Consider the following 22,363-nt stretch of genomic DNA (forward strand, 5'->3'; position numbering starts at 1 on the left):
TGACATTCCCGGTCCTCAAAAGAAAAGCAGGCTGCCTTTTATTCCCCATCTGGTGGTCATTAACTCTAGAGAACAAACCTCAGAGTACGTCACTAGCTCTCCTTCATCCCTCCATTTTGTACATGCTGCTTGTGTTGCAATGAATCATCTCCTTCTCATGGATCTCCAAAGAGCTCCAGCTTCCCGTTTCCCAGAAGGCTGGATTAAACTGGAGAGTGCTCGTCTGACTTGTAAGGTGCCTTCCTAAGGCAAGTTTAAACCAGTACCTGCCCATCCCAGCTATTTTATCTTTCCAAAAACTGATCTTACTCACACACTCACAAGCATTCACAAACTGGGAGAAGACATAATTTGCTCTTCCTATTGCTCCAGGCCCAGTGAGGAGACACTCACAGCAAGGTGGCTGTATGGTGCAAGAGACTGACGTACCTGATACCAGAACCCTGCACACAAACCAGGAAGACACTGTCTCCCTATTGCAAATCCAGTGATTACATTAACTGCAGAACCTTCCACACAACATTTCTAATTTGTATGGTATCATAAGGGTTCATAAAGTAATATAACAACACCACGGAAAAAATGCCCACCTTAGCCCCTGAGATTAGATTTGCATGTAACAATATGCTAAAACTGCAGAAGCTCCTTTTTTTTTTGTACTATGTGTTGCCCTTTGATAAACAGCTCAGTCTTAAGCTGGAGAAGGAATTAGAAGTCAGAAGCAAGTGTCCAGGATGGAACTGAATCTCCATCCCAGCCAGACAGCTTTACATCTATTTCTGTGCTGGAAAAAAATCACTCCACTATGTTCTGGTTTCTCCAGCTCTGAGAAGAGCATAGTACTCCCTCCTTCCCCATTGTGCTGCCTATTTAAACAATATGGCCTGAGGACAAGATAACAATGTACAGCACAAATGACCTTAAACCCAGACACAGCATCCATGAGTAACAAAAAGTCCCTCCCTGGTGCTTCCTGCCTTCAGCTTCAAAAGAGTCTCTCTTCACATTCAACCCTTCACCCTCATGTCCTGAGCAGAGCACCAAGCACTCCAGACAAGCTGACAGCTGGCAAGGCACCACTGCACCAAACCAGAAGCTGGAATAAGAACTGCCAACTTATCAGCTACTAATCTCCCTAAGGACAGTACAAACTCCATCCACTTGCATGTGCTGCAGAGTAGATGAAGGAAGACAGCCTCCTACCGGGTTATCAGGTCTCCAAAGAGACTGTATGTAACAGGGGATCTGCGTCCTATTAATACCTGTACTTTTCTCCTCCTAAAACTCTGCTTACAAGTTGTGGTTAAACACTAACTCCAGAAATCTCTGCCTTTTACTTAGAAGATCACCATGTTTCTCAACTCTACCTCCAGCTACTGAAAAATCTGCAACAGACACTATAGTTTAAAGGGGGAAAAAATACTGAAATGTCTTCTCTCCTAAAAGGTCTTTATAAGCCACCTCTGCAAAACAAGAAAGTGCAACCTCAGAGGAAGAGGAGCAGCTGTTTTGACAAGTCTGGCCCTTGTTCAAATACCAGGATAAGCCTTGAGTAGTAAAATATTGCCATCAATAAAAAGTTCAACTAAAGTACATTGCCCTGGCCCTAAAGTACAGGTCATCTATTCCATGTTACATGCACAGGAAAAGCTGCTGCAATGTTGTTCAATTGAAAATGTGTACAGAAGTGACAAATGAAAGAAAAAATGTTCTGGATAACACTCTACAAGTTCATGCTCTCGTGTGTCAGAAGCTGTGTTAGGCAACAGAGCAGAGTATGCGACAAATGCCAGGAAAAAATTAAAAAGCTATCTGCACTTGGGGATTGCTCCATCCCTAGGAATTATTTTCTTGACTTTTTAACTATGGAGCCACATCTCTGGCCAATGTCTAAAAAAACTGTTCTTAAAAATTCTTAAAATTATTCCCTTTAGACACTGCCACACATCTAGCTGCACCAAACTGACAAGACATTTGGATGGAAACGAGACAACTTCCAATTTCCTGCTGCATACATTGAATAGTAGAGTGAGCCAAACACTTCAGAAATTCCAAAGCATTTGGTAAAACTTATTTCAGGACAGCCAAACAGTGGATTTTAGGCAGAAAAGCTGTATGCAGTTTATGCATGTTCAACACCAGATCTCATATTTAATTACTTCTTATAATTTTTTCTTAAACACAGCAAAATGTTCAACTACTGAGGTCCTAGATGCTTGTTGCAAAAATTAGTAACACTATGCAAATCAATGACTGGAATTACAAAATGAGCAATAAGGAATAAAAGCTACCAGGGTCTTATTTTTAGAAAATCACTGATAAATAGCATTATGGAAGAAAATGGACATCTTGAAGAACCAGAACTATGCCTTCATTGAGAATGTAAGAGTATTTCTCCCCCAAATAAAGCTGCACTATGTGCTGAATGCTGTGTGTATGAAAGAGACTGTCAGCTGTACACTGCAGCTGATGAGACCTAGCAGGCACTTAGCTAGTTGTCCAAACAACTAAAACATCAGTGTGTTATCAACTATTCTCATACCAAATCCAAAAGCACAGCACTGTACCAGCTACTAGGAAGAAACTTAACTCCAGCCTGCCCAAAACCAGGACACAAGTACATCTCCATCATGGAACATGAGTTTAATGGACATGGCCAAAGATGAGTTACACAGACTGATAAAAATATTTTAGTGAAGCTACAAGTACACTCCAAGCTTTCCTGAGGCAGAAATCAATCTCTCTCCAGTGATGGAAAGATACAGGCAGCTGCAGAATTACTCTGCTGCAAAGCTGAATTCCATGAATGTCCATCTGTCTGTAACATGTCTATGCTAGGTAGAATTATGAAGGAAAATCTCCATCTTTTGATGGGCACCATGAGGCTCAGCATTCTGCAATATTAATAGAGAAGAAAGCCATTGTCTTGCTAACACTCCCTAAAAAGCTCCTTCTCTGACGAAGGTATAAGATAAAAATACATAGAGGGACACCCACACAGCTCACAACTGTACAAAGCATATGGCAAGCTTGTGAACATGAACAAATACACTCACGTCAAAAATATCAATAAGGAATCCAAAAACCTCTACTGATCGGAAGCTCTGTGGGAAGCAACTTTTGTCTCTTTGAGACTGACAGGAGCCTCCAATTAAAACCATTTCCCAACAGTCTGATGCTGTCCCTCTTTACCCTGCCATCATCCCAATTTCAGAAGTCAACACTTTCAAACTTAGGAAGGGGTTTAAGTACTCCAGGTGGAGATGCAGGGTGTTTTTCTTGCAGAGACACTGTCTGCCGAGGCTGAATGACAAGCACCTACACTAACTTTCCTGCTGTGCCTCCAGTGAGCCTGCACTGCCCCCATCCCATCAAGATAAGCACTTCAGACATTTTCCAGCCCCTGCCTCCAAAGCCTCCCAAGACAGGAGTAAGGCATGCTCACTGCTGCCTGTCCTTGGGACTCCTTCATATTGGGAACAAGCAGATCCCAAGCCCAGAGCAGCTGTCAGTGCAAGTCATTCTTCCAAACTGAACTACTGCTGCAACCACCTCTGAGAGAAACTGTTCAGACTCAAGCAACAAGGTGAACTTCCCCAGGGTGAAGCAGCAGTAGAATAATTTATTCTAGCAGAGAAACAGGCCTTGAGATGATGGAAAACATCACCAGAACTCTGTGACAACACTAGAAAATTTGTGAGGGTGAGGCAATTCTTACTTGAACCGCTGTCCTTCTCCTACTCATCTTCCCTCATTACAGAACTCCATCTCTATCATTAGTATTAATAGAGAACTAATTGCCAAGGTCTCTCACGTCTCCAAAAACATCAAATCTGATCTCCACCAGTTGGAGGATCTCCCAGATTATTGTTTGTTGCAAGGACTGGCACAAAACTGTATTTCCTGCCATCACTCCTGCTGACACAGACAGGGATGTTTAAAAAATCCTAATTTTTTTCTCAAAGAAGTTGGAGAAACATTGATGCTAAGTACATGTTACAAAAGAACAAATTTTAGGAAGCCTGACTACTGCTTCACATTCTCCACTTTCCATTTTCAACTCTGAAGCTCTCACTTGTTCATCAGCTGAGCAGCTACAGAAGCCAAATTTAGAAACCAAATTTCCACTTGAAAACATGCAGGTATGCTCATATTTCTGAAGCCAAAACCAATTTTTTAATCCTTCTTATACCATGCAGGTCACAAGAATCCAAATTTAACTTCACTCTTTCTTTTCACCTCACCTTCCAAAAGTCCTAACTCTCACTGTGACACAGCAAGATATTACAGCAGTTGACTAAGATCAGTAGTTTAAAAAGCAAGCATTCAAGATGAAAATATTTCCAACTATAAACCTCATTAAATCCACTGGAACTATTTAGCATTTATGTCAGCCAGGACATTTTGAACAAACGCTGTGCTAAAAATACTGTAGTCTCATACACACCGGGAAACCACTACTACAACGTGTTCAGCTGAGCTAGGGAATAGCAGGAGCCTGCAGCAGAAAAAGCTCTCTCTGCTCTGCCTGGAACAGCACTTCCACGCTGTAGTAATTCAGTGTTCAACCACTGATGGACAGTGGAAGCCACCAGAGCACACACAGAGGACTTGCTGGAGCAGGCAGCTACTGGCAGAGTAAGGACAACAGTAACTGGGAGCACTTTAAAAGAAGTAATCCTACTGCAGCTATTAACTGGGTTTTACATTTATTTTCTACTGGTTTTTTTCAGAAGAGCAGAACAGCAGCTGCTGAAACCACAGCAAACTCATATCCTTCTCTCATTCCCTAACCAGGGGGAACCTGAAATTCTGAAATCTAAAGATGATCCACATTTGAATGCTGACAGTGCTGAACAGCTCAGAACAGAGTCCTGCAGGGAGAAGGTACAGGCAGATGTGTCATATGCTCTGTCAAAAGGGACAGTCCCAGGACAGCAATGCAATAAACACTGATTTCAACATCCACTATCTTCTCTCAGATTTGGAAAGCTAAGACACAGACCTTCAAAAATCCAGGCAGAAGCAGCATATATAACACTAAATAGATTTTGCTCCCATGTTTTCTATAAAATGGGGAGCAGTATCTATAAAACTGGAAGCTACAAAATCAATTAAATTTAATAAGCCAATAAATATTTGTGAATGCTCTACATGTTCTACAAGGATATGAGAAACTGTATCAGCACAACCAGCTCAAGAGGACTTGAAAGAGAAACTGTCCCATCTTGAAAAGCCACAGGAAAAAGAAGTCTGCAATGATTTCCTAGGTTAAACTGTATTTCTCTTAAATAGTCACTGTGACATTAAAGCCCATCCCTGCAGACCAGTAACAAAAAAGCAGATACACTGTCAGTGCTCCACTGATTTTAGCAGAACTACAGCAATTTACAACACCAGGAAGAATCTGACCTGGAGCCTCCCTCTAACAGGGCAGTGGCTTGTGCTATTTCAGCAGGTATTACTTTAACAGGAATCCAGTGAAATCATTAACAGAGGAATTTGAGTCAATGAGATGTTAAGTACTTGCTATAATTACATATTATTGCAGTTTCTGCTGACAGTGCAACTCAGGAGGTTAGAATTCAATGAACTATCTAACGAATATCTGAAGTCACAGTTGTAAATGAAATTAAATCTGATTTGTGCTTGATCACATTTATGAGCTGTGTGTCTAATTTACATGAAGCCATGTAAAAAAAGCACACTTTTATACAGGTCCCCCTGGTTCAAAATTTTTCATGTTTTACAAAGTAAACAAAGAAGCCCTGATAACACATTAATAACAGAGAGTGCTTAACACTGGAGTGAAAGAAGAAACATCTTAAGAAAACCTGCTAGGAGGAAGAAACACATGGGCCATTAACCCCTAAAACACATCTTCCAGCACATTTAAGTAATTCTGCTGAGTTTTAACAAAAACACAAGTCGGCTGCAGCTCCCAGAAACACACTCAACTCCCCACTCCCACCAGACACCCATTAAGTTTTAACCTAAATGCTGAATGTGTCAGAACAATTAACACAACAGACCTCAAGGTCTTTAGCAAAGCCCTTCTGAGGCTTCTGCTGGGGAAAATAAATGCAATCAACTCATGTAGCACATGATAGTGAAGAACAGCTTACTAACAATATGTTTATTTACATTTCTGAGAAGTATCATGAATGATAAATTTACTTCAGAGTACTCTCACCTATCACAATCTGAAAATTCCCATAGTGAAGCTACACTGTCATATTCTAACAAGCCCTGAGAGAGACTGCTCTGAACATATTGAAAATCAATGCAAAAACAAAATTAAGAAATTTTGCAAAGATTGGCCTCTTATGTAAAATACTTCTGAAATTAAAAAAAAAAATCTAAGTGGTTGCAGACTTAAAACCACCCAAGTATTGTTCTGAGGCTGTGGGCAGCACTTCCCACAATGCAGGCTCACCACCAGCACTGCAGTCTGGAGCGAAGGCAGGGAGCCATGCAAGGAAGGAACAAGCTACATTCTTCTGGGTTCTCATCTCCATGTATCACAGAAAAGGCAAAGGAAATTTTCAGCAGAGATATCAATCTGCACCTAAATACTATTAATCACCTTTTGTACTTTGGATCCCTTGCCAAACGTTTGACATTTAAAGCATTCCTGAGACATGTTCCCAGGGAACTTAAAAGACAGTTTCTCCCTGCCATGTCACACACACACAGAGCACAGGCAGTGCCTTCACACTTCCTAAATCCGTGCAGTTTGTTTAGCACAGTGGCTCTAACAGCAGTGCTAAGGTACACACAGCCCTGTGCCAGAAGTGGCCCTGCTCTCCTTCAAAAAACTCTCACCCATCCAGAAGGCGCCAGCAAAGGCAGCAGCAAGGAAGCACAAATCTGGTCTCCAACAGACTGTTTCACAACCACTGAGAAATCCTAAAGATCTCTGCTATGTTGCTCTACAGTTTGTTAGCATTTAAATCACCCACACCTCTTATTGCACAGCTCTGTCATCCATGAAACATGAATTTAATGCAAAACACAAAACGTGCTGAAATTCCTTAACTTGCAAGGCATTTGGTTCAGCACTCCTGTTATTTAATTTGAATTTCCCTCTTGCTCATTCCTTTATGTTGCCAGCCTGATAAATACACAGATGCCCCATGAGTGCTTGGGCCAACAGAAAAAACCTGCCAGTTCCTGATAAGATGCTGCAGCAGTAAGGGCTTCAGTTTTTTTCTCCAAAAAATACTCACTGTTAAAGCAAGCCCCTCCTTTAAACATGTTTGAATTGCAGAAGCCACCTCTGTGAGGCTGGACAAATTCACACTTGACTCCTGTTAATGCACTGTAATGGTTACTCCAGTGATACTTGACCTCAAATTGCATCTTAACATTACTGGCCAAATCAACTGGAAGCACAAAGCACTGCTTGGGGTGATGTCCTCAGTCTCCACACTGAGCAGTTCTGGATTTTACACAAGTTCTGATCACAGGCTGCTGAGCAGCCAAGGCACTAATAGCAGTTAGTAGAATTTAGTAGTTTTGGAATGCAATTTGATTATTTTGCAAACAAAAGTAATTTTTATCTACTGCACTCTGCAAACACAATGGGAGAGCTCAAAGTCAAGATAAATTGCTTTTAGTCTCATTGCCCTCAGTAGTAAAGAGGTTGTTATATCCAACCTGAGTAACACAGCTCTTGAAGGCAAAACTCAATAGAATCCAAATATGTGGAGGTGGGGACATTTTCAGCATCCAAGCTGTAGTTGGAAACAACAATTTTGGACTCCATTTCCCTTCTGAATGCTGAGGACTGCAAGGATGTTACTTGCAGCAAAGGCTGGCTGTTTCAGCACAATACTGCTCTCAGCATGGTCTGCAAACAGGCACCGCTAGGACTGAACATGGAAAATTCTTTGCAATGCGTATGGATACTAAAAATACAGCTAAGGTGAAAAAAATACCCACTACAGCCAAACAGGGGGGAGAACCTGCATATTGAAATGGAATGCAATTACTCAAGTTGGAATTTGCCCAGGACACTCTCGCTTAGAGTGATCTGGCAATTTAATGACAAGAAATAGCCAGGAACACGTATTTACAGCTGGCACCCCCTCTCATACCCAGCACTACCCTGCTATCAATGAAATGGGTGTGTAACCAGACCCAGCTACAACCAGGCTGCACCGTGGTGACCTGCAATGGGCAGATCCGCCCAACCTACTGCAGCTGCAACAACTTGTGTGACCACAACCCGAGGCAGTGTGTCCACTGACCCAGATAGGAACATTAATAACAACAGGAAGCTTCAAAGTGCTTAAGCTGCCCTATTACTGATACACTAGCAAAAAGTCACCCAAAACACTCTTAACTAATAAAAACGTTTACTGCTGCTACACTTAACACTTAGAATGAGTCAGTACCAGCCCCCAGAAAAACTTCCCTTCCCCCAAATGTGAAGTACAGGAGACCTAAAAGGAGAGTTTGGCTCTAGTGTTTAGCACTGCCTGACAATAATCAAAGTACAAACCAATTCTAAACATCTGGGGGGAAAAAAACTGGCACTTGGGATTCCTACCACCCATTCCTAATCTTTGCCACTAAATAGGATCAAAACACAAGGAAATAAGAGTGAGAGCCTCAGTGCTCTGCCTGAAGGAGAAACGCTGTTCTCACATCCGCATGTGACAATTCCCAACACACCAGTGCAAAGAACTCCTGTGCAGGGAAACCAGGCTCAGAGCAAGAGAGGTGACAGATTTTCAGGGAGATCAGGGGTGGTCACAAGGTCAGAGAGTCCAGTGTCTATTCAGCATTATTCCCTTAGCAAGACTAACAGGGTTACACGTACCTTCCACTGCTGAAAACGGTTTTGGGGTTTAGGGGCCACTGCTCAATGACAGTGATGTTACATGACTGTCACAAATAATTACAGCAAGAGGGAAAGGGTGCTGATGCCTACACTGGTATGGATTTGTTGGGTGTGCTTGATTTACCAGGAATTCAGTTTTTTCACCAAGGTGTCTGACTTTGAATTTCTGTATTGAATTCCTGCAACACATGGTAGAAATAAAAACCACAGGAGTTTTAAGAGCTGTATGACTAAAGCTCTTAGAAGAATAAAACAGCACATGGTCACAATAGAGGAGAAAAATCCCTCCGAAAGGTTCACTGGAAGATGGAGTCAAAAGGTCAAATATACATCACTTCCTCTATGTACAACAGTACTAAATAACTAAAGCTTACCAGGGAGTATTTTTCCCTAAATAAAGATGATCCTTAGATGAAGCAAGTATATTTAAAATGCTTTAAGAGTTACACCCGTACTTCTTGGGAAATCCACTGCACCCTTTTTTCCTGATAATAATTATTCATAGAGCCCCACTATAAATTCAGAATGAAAATGAAGAGTTCAAAACGTGCATATTTGATACTGTCTGCTCCTGCTGCACACACACAATCACATTCCAATGAACTGACAGAAGGAAAGGTGCTCACAAGCGTAGATCTGTAAATATTTACAGGCAGTAGCCTACAAAGCAACCAGGCACGTGGACATCATCCAGAGAAGCATTCCAAAAATTAGTTTAACTATAAGTCAAGCAGATATTTTCAACCACCTTTTTTGTCCAACTCAGCAGTCAGGGGACAGGTCAGAGCTCCTTACACATCCCAAACAGTGACAGCAATACACACACACAAAGGTTGGTTGTATACCCTCAACTCCCTTTCACCCTATTTAAGCCCTTCAATTTGACACCTATCAAATGAGATAGGCTTGCAATCAACTTGCTTCCTATAAAAATTAGTAAATTATCAGAAAAAGTTAGCAGTCAACAGGCTGATTAGAAAAGATAATATTGTGTGTCTGTACATATATATATGAATATAAATATACATATAGACAGATATGCATACATATTAATATATAAATATATACATATACAAAAAATTATATATGAGCATATATATATATATATATATATATATATATATATAAAATTACAGGACTTCTGTAAATGCTTGTGAACAAAATGAAGTTAGCTTGCAAAGTCCCTAAAGTGATGCTGTCTACCTTCCTGGAATTGTCTACACTATGGTCTGTTGGGTTTTTTAAAGTAGATTTTTATTTTAATATAAAAAAAACCCATCTAACAAGGTAAAGTCACATCATTTAAATAGCCAGGAAGAAAATAAGACTGATCTTAAAATGGATGCAGCAGCTTCTTTTAAAGAGCAACATGTTGCAATCACCTTTCATTTTAGGGGAAGGGAGGGATTCCCTCAAAGGAACAGAGACGGGGAGCAGTGGGGGGAGGGAGCCTGCGATTAAAAAAAAAAAAAAAGGCGACTTGGGATTTTTAATTTTTTTTTTAAGCTAAAAACTTTGCTTTCCCCTTGGTTACAAGGGGCTGGTGCCGGGGATGGCGGCCCGGTGCCTCTGCAGAGGCGGCTCGGCGGCAGCTCGGGGAGGAGGAGAAGGAGAGAAAAGCCACAGAGAGAGAGAGAGAAAAAGAAAATGGCGCAGAGACTAAGTCCCGACCGTCGACAAGGCGACTTTCCAGGGAGGAATCGGGGCCCAAAGGCGACCCCGGCAGAGCCGCTGGGCTCGGATCGGGGGCCTGCGGTGCCCCCACTCGGGGCGGCGGGGGTCGGGGGGGGCCGATCCCGGCGGGAAAGGGGCGCTTTTGGCAGCTCGATGGGAACAATGGGGCCGGTGAGCGCGGAGCCGGGACTTAGTCTCTGGGACGCCATGTCTGTGCGAGGGGCGCGCCGGGGCCGCACTCACCGTTCGCTCGGAAATCCGCCTCGATCTGCGGGGAGAGCACACAGGGACACACCGTCAGCACGCCCGGCTCCGCGGCGCTCCGGGGGACCCCCACCCCCGCCCTCACCCTCATTTTTCGGGAAATTAAGTTCTAAATGAGAAAAGCCCGGCGCGATGCGGAAGGTGATGGGGGAACCGGTGAAGCGCCCCCCCGGCCCCCGCACAGCTCATGAGGGGACCCCTCCCGAGCCCCCCAAAGGGGAGCGAGCCGGGGGAGCGCGGCAGGCGCCCCCTCCCCTTCTCCGCTCAGCCCGGGGGTCACACGCGGGTCCCCGCTCCCACCGCCCCCCATCCCACCGCGGGGGGACAGCGGGGCTGACAGGGCTCTGCCCAGACATATGGGGGCGGCCGCAGGGCACGGTCCCCCCGCTGGGGTTACGGGGGGTGGCGAGGCGGCCAGCCCAGGGCCGGCACGGGGAGATGCGAGCACCGCGGCGGGGGTCCCCGGGAGCGCGCCCCGCGAGCGGGCACGGGGCGCTCACCTGGGAATCGTTGTGCAGCTGGTCCCCGCTCATGCCGGAGGCGCGGGCGGCCGGGCGGAGCGGGAGGAGCGGTGGGCAGAGGAGCGCCGGGCGGAGCGGGACGCGGGGAGCGCAGCGCGGTTGTGTAACAGACTAAGTCCCGGTTTCGGCGCTCTGCGCAGGCGCGGTGCCTTTTAAAGCAGCGGGGAGAGGACTGACGGGCAGGGGGCGGGAACCGGCCGCGCGCGTATTTGCATCCGAGCCACGCCCCCAGAGCCGGCATGATTTGCATGCGGGCCACGCCCCGCCGGCCTGACCGCTCCGACCCGCTGCCCCCCCACCGTGCGCTACGCCGGCTCGCTGCTTTACATATCCGGTCCCGCCCCTTCCTCTCCCTCATCCAATGGCGCGGCAAAATCAGGCATCATTTGCATGCGAGGCCCCGCCCCCTCCCCGCGGCTGCTCGGCCCGGTGCATTGTGTAAGAACCCGTGCTGCTCCGTGCGCTCAGCGCGCATGCGCCACCTCCCCGCCCCGCCGGCTGTATTTGCATACGAGCCCCGCCTCTGACCGCAGGCCCCGCCCCCAGGGCCGCATGGCGGGCGGGCTGCTTTGAGGGGAGGTGTTTGCGGTGCTCCCCGCGATAACCCCGCAGCGACGGCCCCGCACCCCGCCGGGCCCCGCAGCCCCCGGGTTCCGCTGGCTATGGGGCCCTCGGGGCTTCCCCTGAAGTCCCGCCGCGCCAGACCCCCCCATAGGCACCAGCTCATGGGCAGTTAGAGCATTTCCTAGTGAGAGGGGGCGAGCGGGTGCGCGCCCCCGTCCCGCAGACCCCTCGTTATCAGTGTCTGTTATCGGTATTGCTGACCCCTCGCTGTCCGCCTCTGCACCGGGCTGGAGCGCGGGGGCCGCAGGAAGCACGGGGAGATGCTGGGGGGGGGATGCAGATCAGGCAGGTTTGGGCTCACTTGACTCGTTTAAGTCAAGGACAGCACTGGTGCATTGCATACAAGAGCATTAAAAAGGGATCAGCCCGTAAGGTTTTTCTTCTGGCATCAGCAGGCTCTTAAAATTTCTTTCTCCTGCAAGGAAATGGAAGGTAAAAGGGGGCCAAAGCTTTATTTTCTTTTAGGTAATGTGATAATCAAGCACGTGCCTGCCTAGAAAAACACCCCTCCTTCCTCAAGCCAAAGCTGAAGACATTTATTTCTGTTCCGCAGCAGCTCTTATAAACGGGTTTTCTTGTCGGTGTACTAAATGGCAGGTTTAGTATGCATGGCTGGTACGTGTCTCACAGGACTGCCTCCAGTCTTCTTGGAGCTTCCATCCTCTGCTGCAACACAGACTGTACCTTTCCTCAGCTTCTTTACACAACCAGAGCTTTGATTTGACACTAAAATAACCTGGCGCTGCCAGGCTATCTGAAGAGATACATCAAAATGTAAGCAGTGACAGCAGCCACCTATTTGCACTGCATATTTATATCCTGCAAAGGGAAAACTCTGTCACTTTCTTACCGTCTTCAGAAGAGGATCTGAGGACTTCCTTTTTTTACCCAGAGCAGGCAAATATTTCTGGCTCTGGAGCTGTTTATTATGCAAACTGCTTTAGTCACTGATAGATTTTTAAATATAAACATAATGAAAGGGCTGTTTCAGACACCGGGAAGGGGTGTGTGCCCCTGGCTCACAAGAATGAGGTGAAAGCAGGCTTTGCCCTGGGTTTGAGCCCTTCCTTGCTGCCATCCTGGGCTGCAGGTCTGTGTCTCTTAAGACAGCCTGGGAGCGGGCTGGCACCTCCTGCTTCCAACATTAGAAATTCCTCAAAGCTCTTCCTTTGAAGCAGCAATTTCACTTTAAACCTCGCATCTTTGTCTCCCCAAGCAGCCCTGCTCAGGTGGCTGTGCCTGCCACAAGAAAGGGACCCGGCACGCTGCAGCTGCAGCCAGCCCTGTTCAGGGGAAGGCAGCACGGCCCCTTCCAGCAGCTGCCACCTTCACTGCGCGTCTGGCTGCAAAGCAGAGCCCCCGAAACCGGCACACGAGAGGTTCAGCGCTGTGCTGCCGGCAGGAGCCTGCTGACAGCCGGGTGGGAGAGCTCCGAAGGAACAGGGAGATTCCCAGTTTGGTATCTCGGGTCCTGACAAGGATCGCTGCCGCGGCAGCAGTGCCAGAGCCTTTAGGGACGAGCACAACCTTGTGCTCGAATGTCAAACACCTCTCACACCGCCAGGGAACCTGCAGCCGAGACAGCCGTGCTCGAGATGCCTCCCAGGAATCGCTTCCCATCTGCTGCACGGAGCCTCCTCCTCTGGAGCTATTGGGAACCCACCGGGACACAAACCTGTGCAACCTGCTGTAGGTGAGCCTACAGAGGCACCTCCCAAACCCAGCCATGCCCTGTGATCCGTTTTGTCCCCAGTCTTCCACAGGGTTATCCTAGAGCCTGCAGGGAGCCTCTGCTCTGCTGTTAGAACACAAAAGGCACGGTAATATATATACATATATATATATATATACATATATATATACACAGCTTGTTCAAAACACATGAAACCATAACACCTGTGTGGCCCCATCTGTTGCAAGGAGCTGTATGATTAAAATCCTTCTGATCTCCAAACCTATAACCCGCAGCACCACCGTCCAGAAGGCTGAACGTCCCTCACTCCTTTCCACGCTGGCATCCCTTGGGACACGGGAGGCTTTGCCAAAGGAGAGGAAGGCTCGTACAGGACACACCACTGTGAAGTGGTCGTGGCCCCAAGCCTGCCAGAGTCAGAGAAGCATTTGGACAACGCTGTCAAGCACATGGGATTCTCGGGCTTGTCCTAGGTGGGAGCTGGACTCGGTGATCCTTGTGCGTCCTTTCCAGCTCGGGAGATTCTGAGTCTAAGCAGTCCCTTTCCACGGTGGAGGCTGGCAGTGAAGGGGTTAACGCGCTTGGACCCGCTTCCCTGGCGAGGCTGTGCACACCCCATCAAGATAAATGGGGGAAGTTCACACCTCGGAGTGCTGTGGTCTCTCTCCAGGGCTCCCTGGGACCAGTACATCACCATCGGGTTAATGTAGCCTAGGTGATTGCCTGCAAAAAGAAACAGCTGGAAACTATGTGTTTAAATTAAATCATAAATCACCCAGGATACAAAACCAGTACAAAAGCCTCCACTTCTTGATCCTGGTGAATTGTGAGATTGGATTTATCCGGTGCACTGGGGGCCTCATGCTGTGCTCAGAGTGCGTGTTTTGGGAGAGGGAGGTGGGTGCTGTTTTCCTGGCCAGCTTCGCAGTCCTGTATCAGGATGGGATCCTACACCGTGCTCCAGCCTGACTCCCCACTCTCGTGCACGGACCAACACAAGACAAGATACCTCAACATCCAAACCCCTAAACCCTCCACAGCCCTCTTTCCAAGCCTTGCTCTTAGCCTCAGGTGAAGCCATCTACACTGTGTTCCTTCAGTTAATTCTCCTCTGTATTTAACTTGATTATATGATGCATTTCAAGTTTGAAAGCAAAACAACACTGGTAATTAAATATGCTCATATCTTGATATTTTTGATTACAATATCAAAAGTTCAGGCCTTAGAGCTTATTTTGGAGTGCAGAAGGAAGAGCACAACACTGCCAGCTCATTCAATTTTATTAGCAGTCCCACACATCCAAGTTCACTTGTTTAGTTCTCCTTTATATAATTTTGTAAAAATCTCTACTTTTGTCAGAGGCAGCAGCCAGTTTCTAACATTTATGTTTTAGGAGAAAAATAAAGCAACAAAACCCCTCCATCTGAATATGAAACAAATGCATTTTGCTTGTGAAGTGGTAACAAAGAACCAGTTACAAAACACATTTAAACCCAAAAATCTAATTTTTAAAAACCTGTAATGATTTCTTTAGTCTCAGCTCATTTCTAAGAGCTATGGTTTGGATATTTCTATCACTACTGTACATTTTTTTCGCAGACAGAGACCTGCCTGATGTGCAGGATTCCCAACTGGCGTCATCCTCTAAACCTGCTGTCTCTAGAACCAAGTGACACTGGTACAAAATAGGAACAGCCAGATCCACGACTCCCCACTCATTTTTCATTAGCATGACCTGCTCAAAACACTCATACTTATTATGTACTGTCAGATGCATTGAAACTAAATGATCTCAGAGCTCTGAAAGAAATGCACTTTAATAAACTGCAGCAATTATTCACAGTTTTATATGTAAGGCAAGGGAGCAAATTAAGCAGAACCAGCAGATACGATTGTAAGTGGGAGCTTTCAAAGGTCAGTCTTAATTACTGAGTTTCACCTGGGATGGGAGAAGCTTGCAGAAGTCCTGGGAAATTACCAGTTAGAAAACAATAGCTGATATCATTTGAACTTCATTATGTCCTCGTTTGCCTTGGTTAAGAGAGACAGCAGTGCTAGAGAGGTTGGTGTAATGGAAAGGAGAACGTTCGGATCATAATCCAAGGAGTACGTACCTGGATTTCCAGCTAACATTCCCACACACATCTGCCGTGATGGTTTGTGGCTGCTGCGTGGCCAGTGTGTAACACCAAATGCTGTCAGGCACATCTATCCCTCTGTGCCTCATTGCCTTCCTGCTCCTAGCAAATAAAACTGACTCTCCTGCTTGAGAAAACAATGAGAAAAAAAACAATGAGAAGCCCATAAACAACACCTTGCGTTCAGCCTGGCCTCCTCGTTTTGCCGTGCAGAGCAGTCAGTGCCCGGTGTTTGGAGATTACCCCACCCCGGGGCTCCCTGCAGCAAAGCGTGGGTGCTTTGGGAGCCCCAGAGCACGTGAGAAAAGCCACCCTTGCATAACGTGGCAGCCGTGGGAGGCAATAGGATGGCTCTTTTAGAGCGTTCACATGTTGCAAATATAGCTGAGATAAGGAGCCATTTCGTATAATCTGTGCCCCCCCCGAATGAATTTCTCATGAATTTAGGCTAGCTGGTTTCACTTTTATCTCCTGTAGTTGATTTCAGTGGCTGTTTCTCACAATATGACATAATTCTGTGATGCAGATTCCTAACATTGCAAGGAAAAGCGTCCTAGCAGTTCTATTCACAACACAACTGCTATTAAAAAATACCGAGTTAAATTTGGTACCCACAGTTAATAAATGGCTCTCCTTCACAGTACAATGAGATAATATTTCTCCTGTGTCTACTGTTTTCCATCCAAAGGAGAGAAGAATCCCCATTTTGGGAAAGAAACTGCTCACTTGGAGTGTTTCCATTTCTGGAGTTGCGCCATGTGGAGAATGCTGGGCCCAACTCCAGGAGATCCAAGCAGCCTAAACGCATCCAAAATCCACGGGGGCTCTGATACTCGTCACTCCGAGTGCCAGTCCAGACGTATCCCAGAGACTGGCCCTGCTGAACTCGGGAACACTTCAGAAAAGGAGCCTTTAAAGACTTTGCTGGAGTCAGTGGCAAGCACTGAAAATTCAGCAGAGACTCTTGGCACAGCTTCCCTGTGACGTGCCAGTTGCCATCGCCCTCCTGTCCCGTGCCAAAAATCTGCTTTTAGCTAGAGGGCTGTGAGACAGCCTAAGCTCAGCCTAGCCTGGAAAATTCAGTGAAGAGAGCCCCGCAAAATGTGGGGAACTAACCTTTAGCTGGCTTGCCCTCCAGGCTGGAGAGGAGTCCGCCAAACGTGGGCGCATTCTGACTTGAAAGCTCGAATGAGGTGTGAATTGCTCACGCCTTAGTCAGGAGGTGACATGTGGCCCCATTAATGGCTTTATTAGCTTTGGTGGCCCCATGCAATTTCTGGGCAGCACTTCCCAGTGAGAAGGAGAGCAGGGCTGCTCGGGCTGCTCGGTTCCTGCTCTGGCACAGCTTTCTCTTGGTGTCTGTGCTCACTGAGCCGCTGCTTTCTCACGGCAGGGATGGCCCCAGGAGCGCTGTGTCCTGCTTGGTCACCCAGCTGTCTGGGGGATCCCACCCTGCACCCCTTCCTGCACACTCCTTGGACAGCCAGAAAGGCACTGGCAGCTCTTCCCGAGTGCCTCAGCTCTCTTCTGCAGCTCTTCCCGAGATCTGGACAGACCTGATACCCTTTATTTAGAAAATAAACCAGTGTATTTATACCCTGGTACCCTTTATTTAGAAAATAAACCAGAAGGTCTTTTGTGAGCTGACCCTTGGTAAAGGTGAGAAAGACACCAGCTCTGCTTTTGGGGCTGCAAACCTCCTACTTTAAGGAGAATCTGTTGTAGGTTACCCTCCTTTTGGGCTCTCTGTGCTTCATCTCATCACCTGGCAGATGAGGCTGTGGTTCCTCCCTGGCAGTGGAGGTGATGGGGTGAGAAGTGCAGGTGTGGGATGTTCTGCTGATCAGGTGAGAGTGACCCGAAGGAGTGGGGGCATTTTCACGTCTGAGCTAATCAGCCTGATCAATGTTGCCATTACTGAGGAGCTGTAGCTCAAAGTGGGGTTTGTTAAGGTCTCTCCTCTCCCTGGAGGTGGTTTAGCTCTTAGCATCCCCTCCCAGCCCATCACACTGTGCCTGGGTCCAGCCTGGGTGCAAATCCTTGCATTAATATCAGGATGTGGTTAACCATCAGCAGGGACAGGAGCAGAATATGTCAGGGCTGTTCATTCAGGACAGGGCTGCCAGGACTCACCCCACAGAGCAAAGCCAGCAGCACCTCAGCCTGGGTGCTAACCATGAATTCCATGTCACTCCTGGATGCAATGTCCACAGGCAGCATCACAAACAGGCTGGAGAGCTTTTGGAGGGATGTGTCTAAGCCTAGGTCTGTCCTGCTGTCAGGCTAAGGCTGCTGGCTCTGAAAATCCAATCTATACATTAGATAGCCTTGCTTAAAAACGTCCATATCACTGGCTTTAAATATATTTATCATGGTTTTTGCTGGAACATAAATCTTTCCAAAAATAACATGCAATGTTAGTATTGTAACAGAGCTATGAAAGCCAAAGCATGAACCCTTGATCAGGAAATCCACCAAAACCTCAAGTGGAAATAACTACTTTAGTGTAATTTTGTCAAGGAGGAAGTAATGAAAATACTTCATAAAGAAACAATAATCAATCTCAAATAATGAATGAAAATAATAAGGAAACTGATTTTTAAAAGTAATGACGTTTTTGGCATGCCTTTTTTATTTTAAAAGATGGTTGTTATCTTCAATGGAATTTAGATTTTTAAACTCTCTAAACCCTTCTGGAACATTAAGAAATATTTCCATGTCCTGTAGAGCTCTTGATAATATATGAGATGAATATTGTCAAGGCCAAGGATTTCATACCTCCTTTCAAAAATCCCTAGCCTGGAAATAATGAGACTAGATTTAAAATAATAAATGTAACTTTCTGTTTAAATTCTTTGAACTGATGTCTTGAAGGTGCTTTTTATTATCATTTATTAAGATGAGGTGGAAGAGAAACATAAACCTGATCTGCTCAATATAGCTGCACTGATTTAACACAGCAGCAAATCAGTTTAATTAGATCAGTGATTAGACCTTATGTGAGCACTCCTCCATGCTAAGGGGAACTTACACTGCAGGTGAATTGCATCTTTGGGTCAGAGAAACAAACTGCTGGCTTAATAACAACAACAACAACAACAATAATAATAATGAAAATAACAACGACAACAACAATGTTTTTCCTTTAATACAGTTTTTTTTTTTTCTGGATGAAGCCAGAAAATGGGCAGGTAAGTGGTAAGGAGGGAAGTTGCAATCACTCCCTGTGTCAAGGTGGTGGGATAAACTTCTTACGATGGTAACCTCTAAACTCTGTTCCACAACATGTCCTTGTCTGGTTGGGCAAGATGGAGCAAGGCAAAACACACAGACCATCACCAGAAAAAGGATTGTCCAGCAGATCGAGTCCTTGGTCTGTACCATCCATGTCTGACTCAACATTTGTGTCAATGGAGAGAGAGATAGCCAGGCAAAATCATCACTGCTTTAGAGAGCTCAGATGCTGGGGAGACAGCTCAGAGATGGGGATAACCAGCTATCTAAAATGGTATTTAACCTAATCTAAGGCCTGTGTCTGATGCTGAGGAGGATGCTTATCTTTTGCTCCTGTTCCCAGAGCAACAGGAGCTCTGTGCAAGCAGCCCCTGGTGCTTGGAGAAGGGGCTAGAGCTGGCCTGGGCACACACAAAGGCAGCTGGCAGCAGGATCAGCCCTTCTCAAGACAGGGAGATTTTCTTAGTGTGTCTGAGGGTTTCCTGCATGCAGCCCCTGGCAGCAGGCTGTGACACAGACAGCAGATGACTTCCTAAAGCTTTTATCAGGGTAGTGCACCTCTGAATTCATCATGGAGATATGTGAGTATTAACTGTAGGTAATAAAGCGAGGGTGTGTAGATGCAATTATAAGGAGAGGCTTAGCCAGCTCTGTGTGGTTTGAAATATGGGCTTAAACATCTTTCTGTAGAGTTGGTATAAGCAGTGTGTTTGTAGGAAAGCTGCCTGGTGGCAAAGCAAAGCATAGCTTGTATCACAGCCCAGCCACGTGGATGTGAAGAAGCCTTAAAAAATAAATAAAAGTAACAAGGAGCCCACGGGGAAGTGTCACTTCAGAGCCTGGAGCTGGAGTGGGAAGACAGAAATAGTGGTTTTGTCTAGCTCTTGGTCTCCCTGAGTTCCTGCTGCTGTGGACTGGGGCACACATTTCCCTCCAGGCACACAGCAGAGGCTCCAGGAACCCATTGCAGCTGCTGCAGCCAGGCTCTGCGGCTCCGAGGGGAGCAGGGACATTGTGGGGGAGACAGGAGGAGAAAGAAAGGTTCTGGAGAGGATGGAGATGCAGCTGTTGTCTGCTTCCAGGCACCAAGTGAGAACCCACCTGCTCCTTTCTCACCTTCAAGCTGGGCCTCAGCTCTGGTTCCTGCTGCTCCCCTTTTCCAAGACCCTCCAGATGCAGCAGAAGGAAGAGAGCTGGAGATGAGGCTATACAGCCATGAAATGCCACAGAGCAGCAATTTCAATTAATTCTGCCCATGAAGACCACAGCCCCTGCAGTGCTGAGAACTGTTTTTTGATGATCATACTTAGAGCAATCAAGATGCAGAAGAAATAAATGCAAATACACTGGGCCAGCTGCTGGCACAACGCTGAGCCAAAGCCACTCTGAAAGCAAGAAAGGTTTATTATGGTTCACAGAGCTCCAGGAAGGGTCCCAAGACATGCAGAGGGGAGGAGACACATGACACCAAAGCAGCTACTCACTTCCAGTGTGGTCTGGAAGCACAGGGTGAAATCCTGGCTCCTGGGAAGCTGTGGGTGCTGAGCATCAACACCAGCCGAAAACATTAGAGAGCTCAGTGTCTGAGTGACAGCATCCTGATGCGCCCTGACCTGGCTCAGAGAGGTGCTGGAAGGGTTTTCCCAGGAATACGGGCAGAGCTGTTGGGCACACAAGGTGTTGGGCAAGTGACCAAGCTGTCACTGTCAGGTTTGCACGGTGTGCCTCCAGCGTGTGGTGCTGCCGAGCGCTTTGCCAGCTCCGTGCCTTCGTTTGCATGGAGTGTGTTGAAATCAGCCATCCTTCCTCTGTGTTGTGTTAGCTGCTGGTAGAAACACAAAGTGTGAGCGTGGCAGTGCACAAGGGCTGCAGGCCAGCTGCTTGAACTGCCTGCCTGCCCGAGGTCCCAGCGTGATCCCAGTGGGGATGCCTCTCTCCCAGGAAAGCCTCTCATGGCTGGAGTTTGCTGCCCAGAGTAGCAGAGGGAAGCAGCACCAACACAGCCCGTGCTGCTGTGCCAGGGGGTGAGGACTCAGGAGCTGTTTCCCATGCAGTGGTGCCAGCTGGCAACCTGGCACAGGCAGCTCATGAGCTGTAATCCAAAATAGTCCCCAACAAGTGGGCATGGGGCCAGGCTGGGGCTGGGAGGGGAGCATGGCACTGTGCCCTCTGTGGGGTGCAGGCTGTGCACCCCAAAGCTCTGCCATCCCCATCCTGTGCTGCTCCTGATGGCAGAAATCCCGCTGTGCCTCCTCCCTGCAGTGAGACACCCCTGCTGTCACCAGAGCAGGGCACTCATTCATAAATCCAGCCCTGCCTGGGATGGGGCTTAGGGGAGGAGCTGGCATGGAGCAGGGAACAGGCACTGCTTTGTTGGGATGGAGCTGGCATGGAGAGTGTGTGTGCATGGATGGAGCTGGGGGAACAGGATGGGTGGCTTTGTGGTGGAAAGCTCATGGTCAGCTGCTGCTTGCAGTGCTCGTGGCATGGCTCAGCCCACCCAGCAGCGCCCTGAGCCCCTGCTGGGGTCAGCACATCCCAACCCTGCTCTGTTCTTCCCAGAACAGGCCTGGGAAGGGCTCACAGCAGGGAAAACCCCCTTATGCCAGCACACAGGACAAGGCCCAGACACTGCAGGCTCTTCTGCTTGCTTGAGGGTGCTCCTCAGGGCCTCAGCTTCCCCAGCTACAAAATGGAAAGGGTGATGCTATTTCCTTGAAGGGTTTCAGAGGGAAAATCCTGCAGGAAAAGCTGGCAAGGACAGGGGATGCCATCAGCATTGCTGGCCCCGAGGGAGGATGGGGATGGGTGCTGAGCAACGTGAGAGGGTCCCAGCTGGCAGAGAGTGGCAGCCCTGAGCCTGGCAGCACTCATGGGTGCTGGGCAGACAGTGGGGTAAGTGCTGCCAGTGCCCACAGCCATCAGCAGTGCCCATAATGCCTGCCAGGATCTAATCCACATCACAAACGGTGCTGTGACACCTGCAAGGTGTGAGTGGAGTCACTGGGGCCTGTACAGCTCCTTGATGCAGCACTTAACCCAGGCATCATCCCCTTCCTCACTGAGATGGGCCAGGTAATTTCATCAAGGATGGACTCTGGGATCTTCCCAAACCCCACCATATCACCATTGTACTCTGCCTCTCTGCCTCACCCTGCTCTGCTCACACCTCTCCAGCAGCCCTGGAGTTACTCCTGATTTACACCTCATCTGGCCTCGTTTTTTCTCCTTTGTACCAAATTGCTGGTGTGTGTCTGAGATCCAATTATTTTCATGACCATTATAAAAACTAATAAACTTCAGCAAAGCCTCTGGAAGCCCCATTGCTGTGTTTGTGCATCTGTATGGTCACCAGGGCAGGAGGCA

At 47.2% G+C, this 22,363-nt stretch overlaps 1 protein-coding gene across 1 annotated transcript in view; it reads right to left on the reverse strand.

The window, feature by feature from the left end:
- TOP1 (DNA topoisomerase I) overlaps nt 1–11,447 on the reverse strand; it is a 65,924-nt gene extending 54,477 nt beyond the window's left edge. Inside the window, exons 1-2 of the mRNA XM_030962986.1 lie at nt 11,287–11,447; nt 10,766–10,790 (exon numbers count right to left, since the gene is read on the reverse strand). Of these exons, the coding sequence (XP_030818846.1) occupies nt 10,766–10,790; nt 11,287–11,319 (58 nt within the window). The 5' untranslated portion in view covers nt 11,320–11,447. The remainder of the gene's footprint in view (nt 1–10,765; nt 10,791–11,286) is intronic.
- Between the last annotated feature and the right edge of the window lie 10,916 nt (nt 11,448–22,363).

This window comes from Camarhynchus parvulus, chromosome 20 (genome assembly GCF_901933205.1).
Source record: "Camarhynchus parvulus chromosome 20, STF_HiC, whole genome shotgun sequence".
NCBI lineage: Eukaryota > Metazoa > Chordata > Aves > Passeriformes > Thraupidae > Camarhynchus > Camarhynchus parvulus.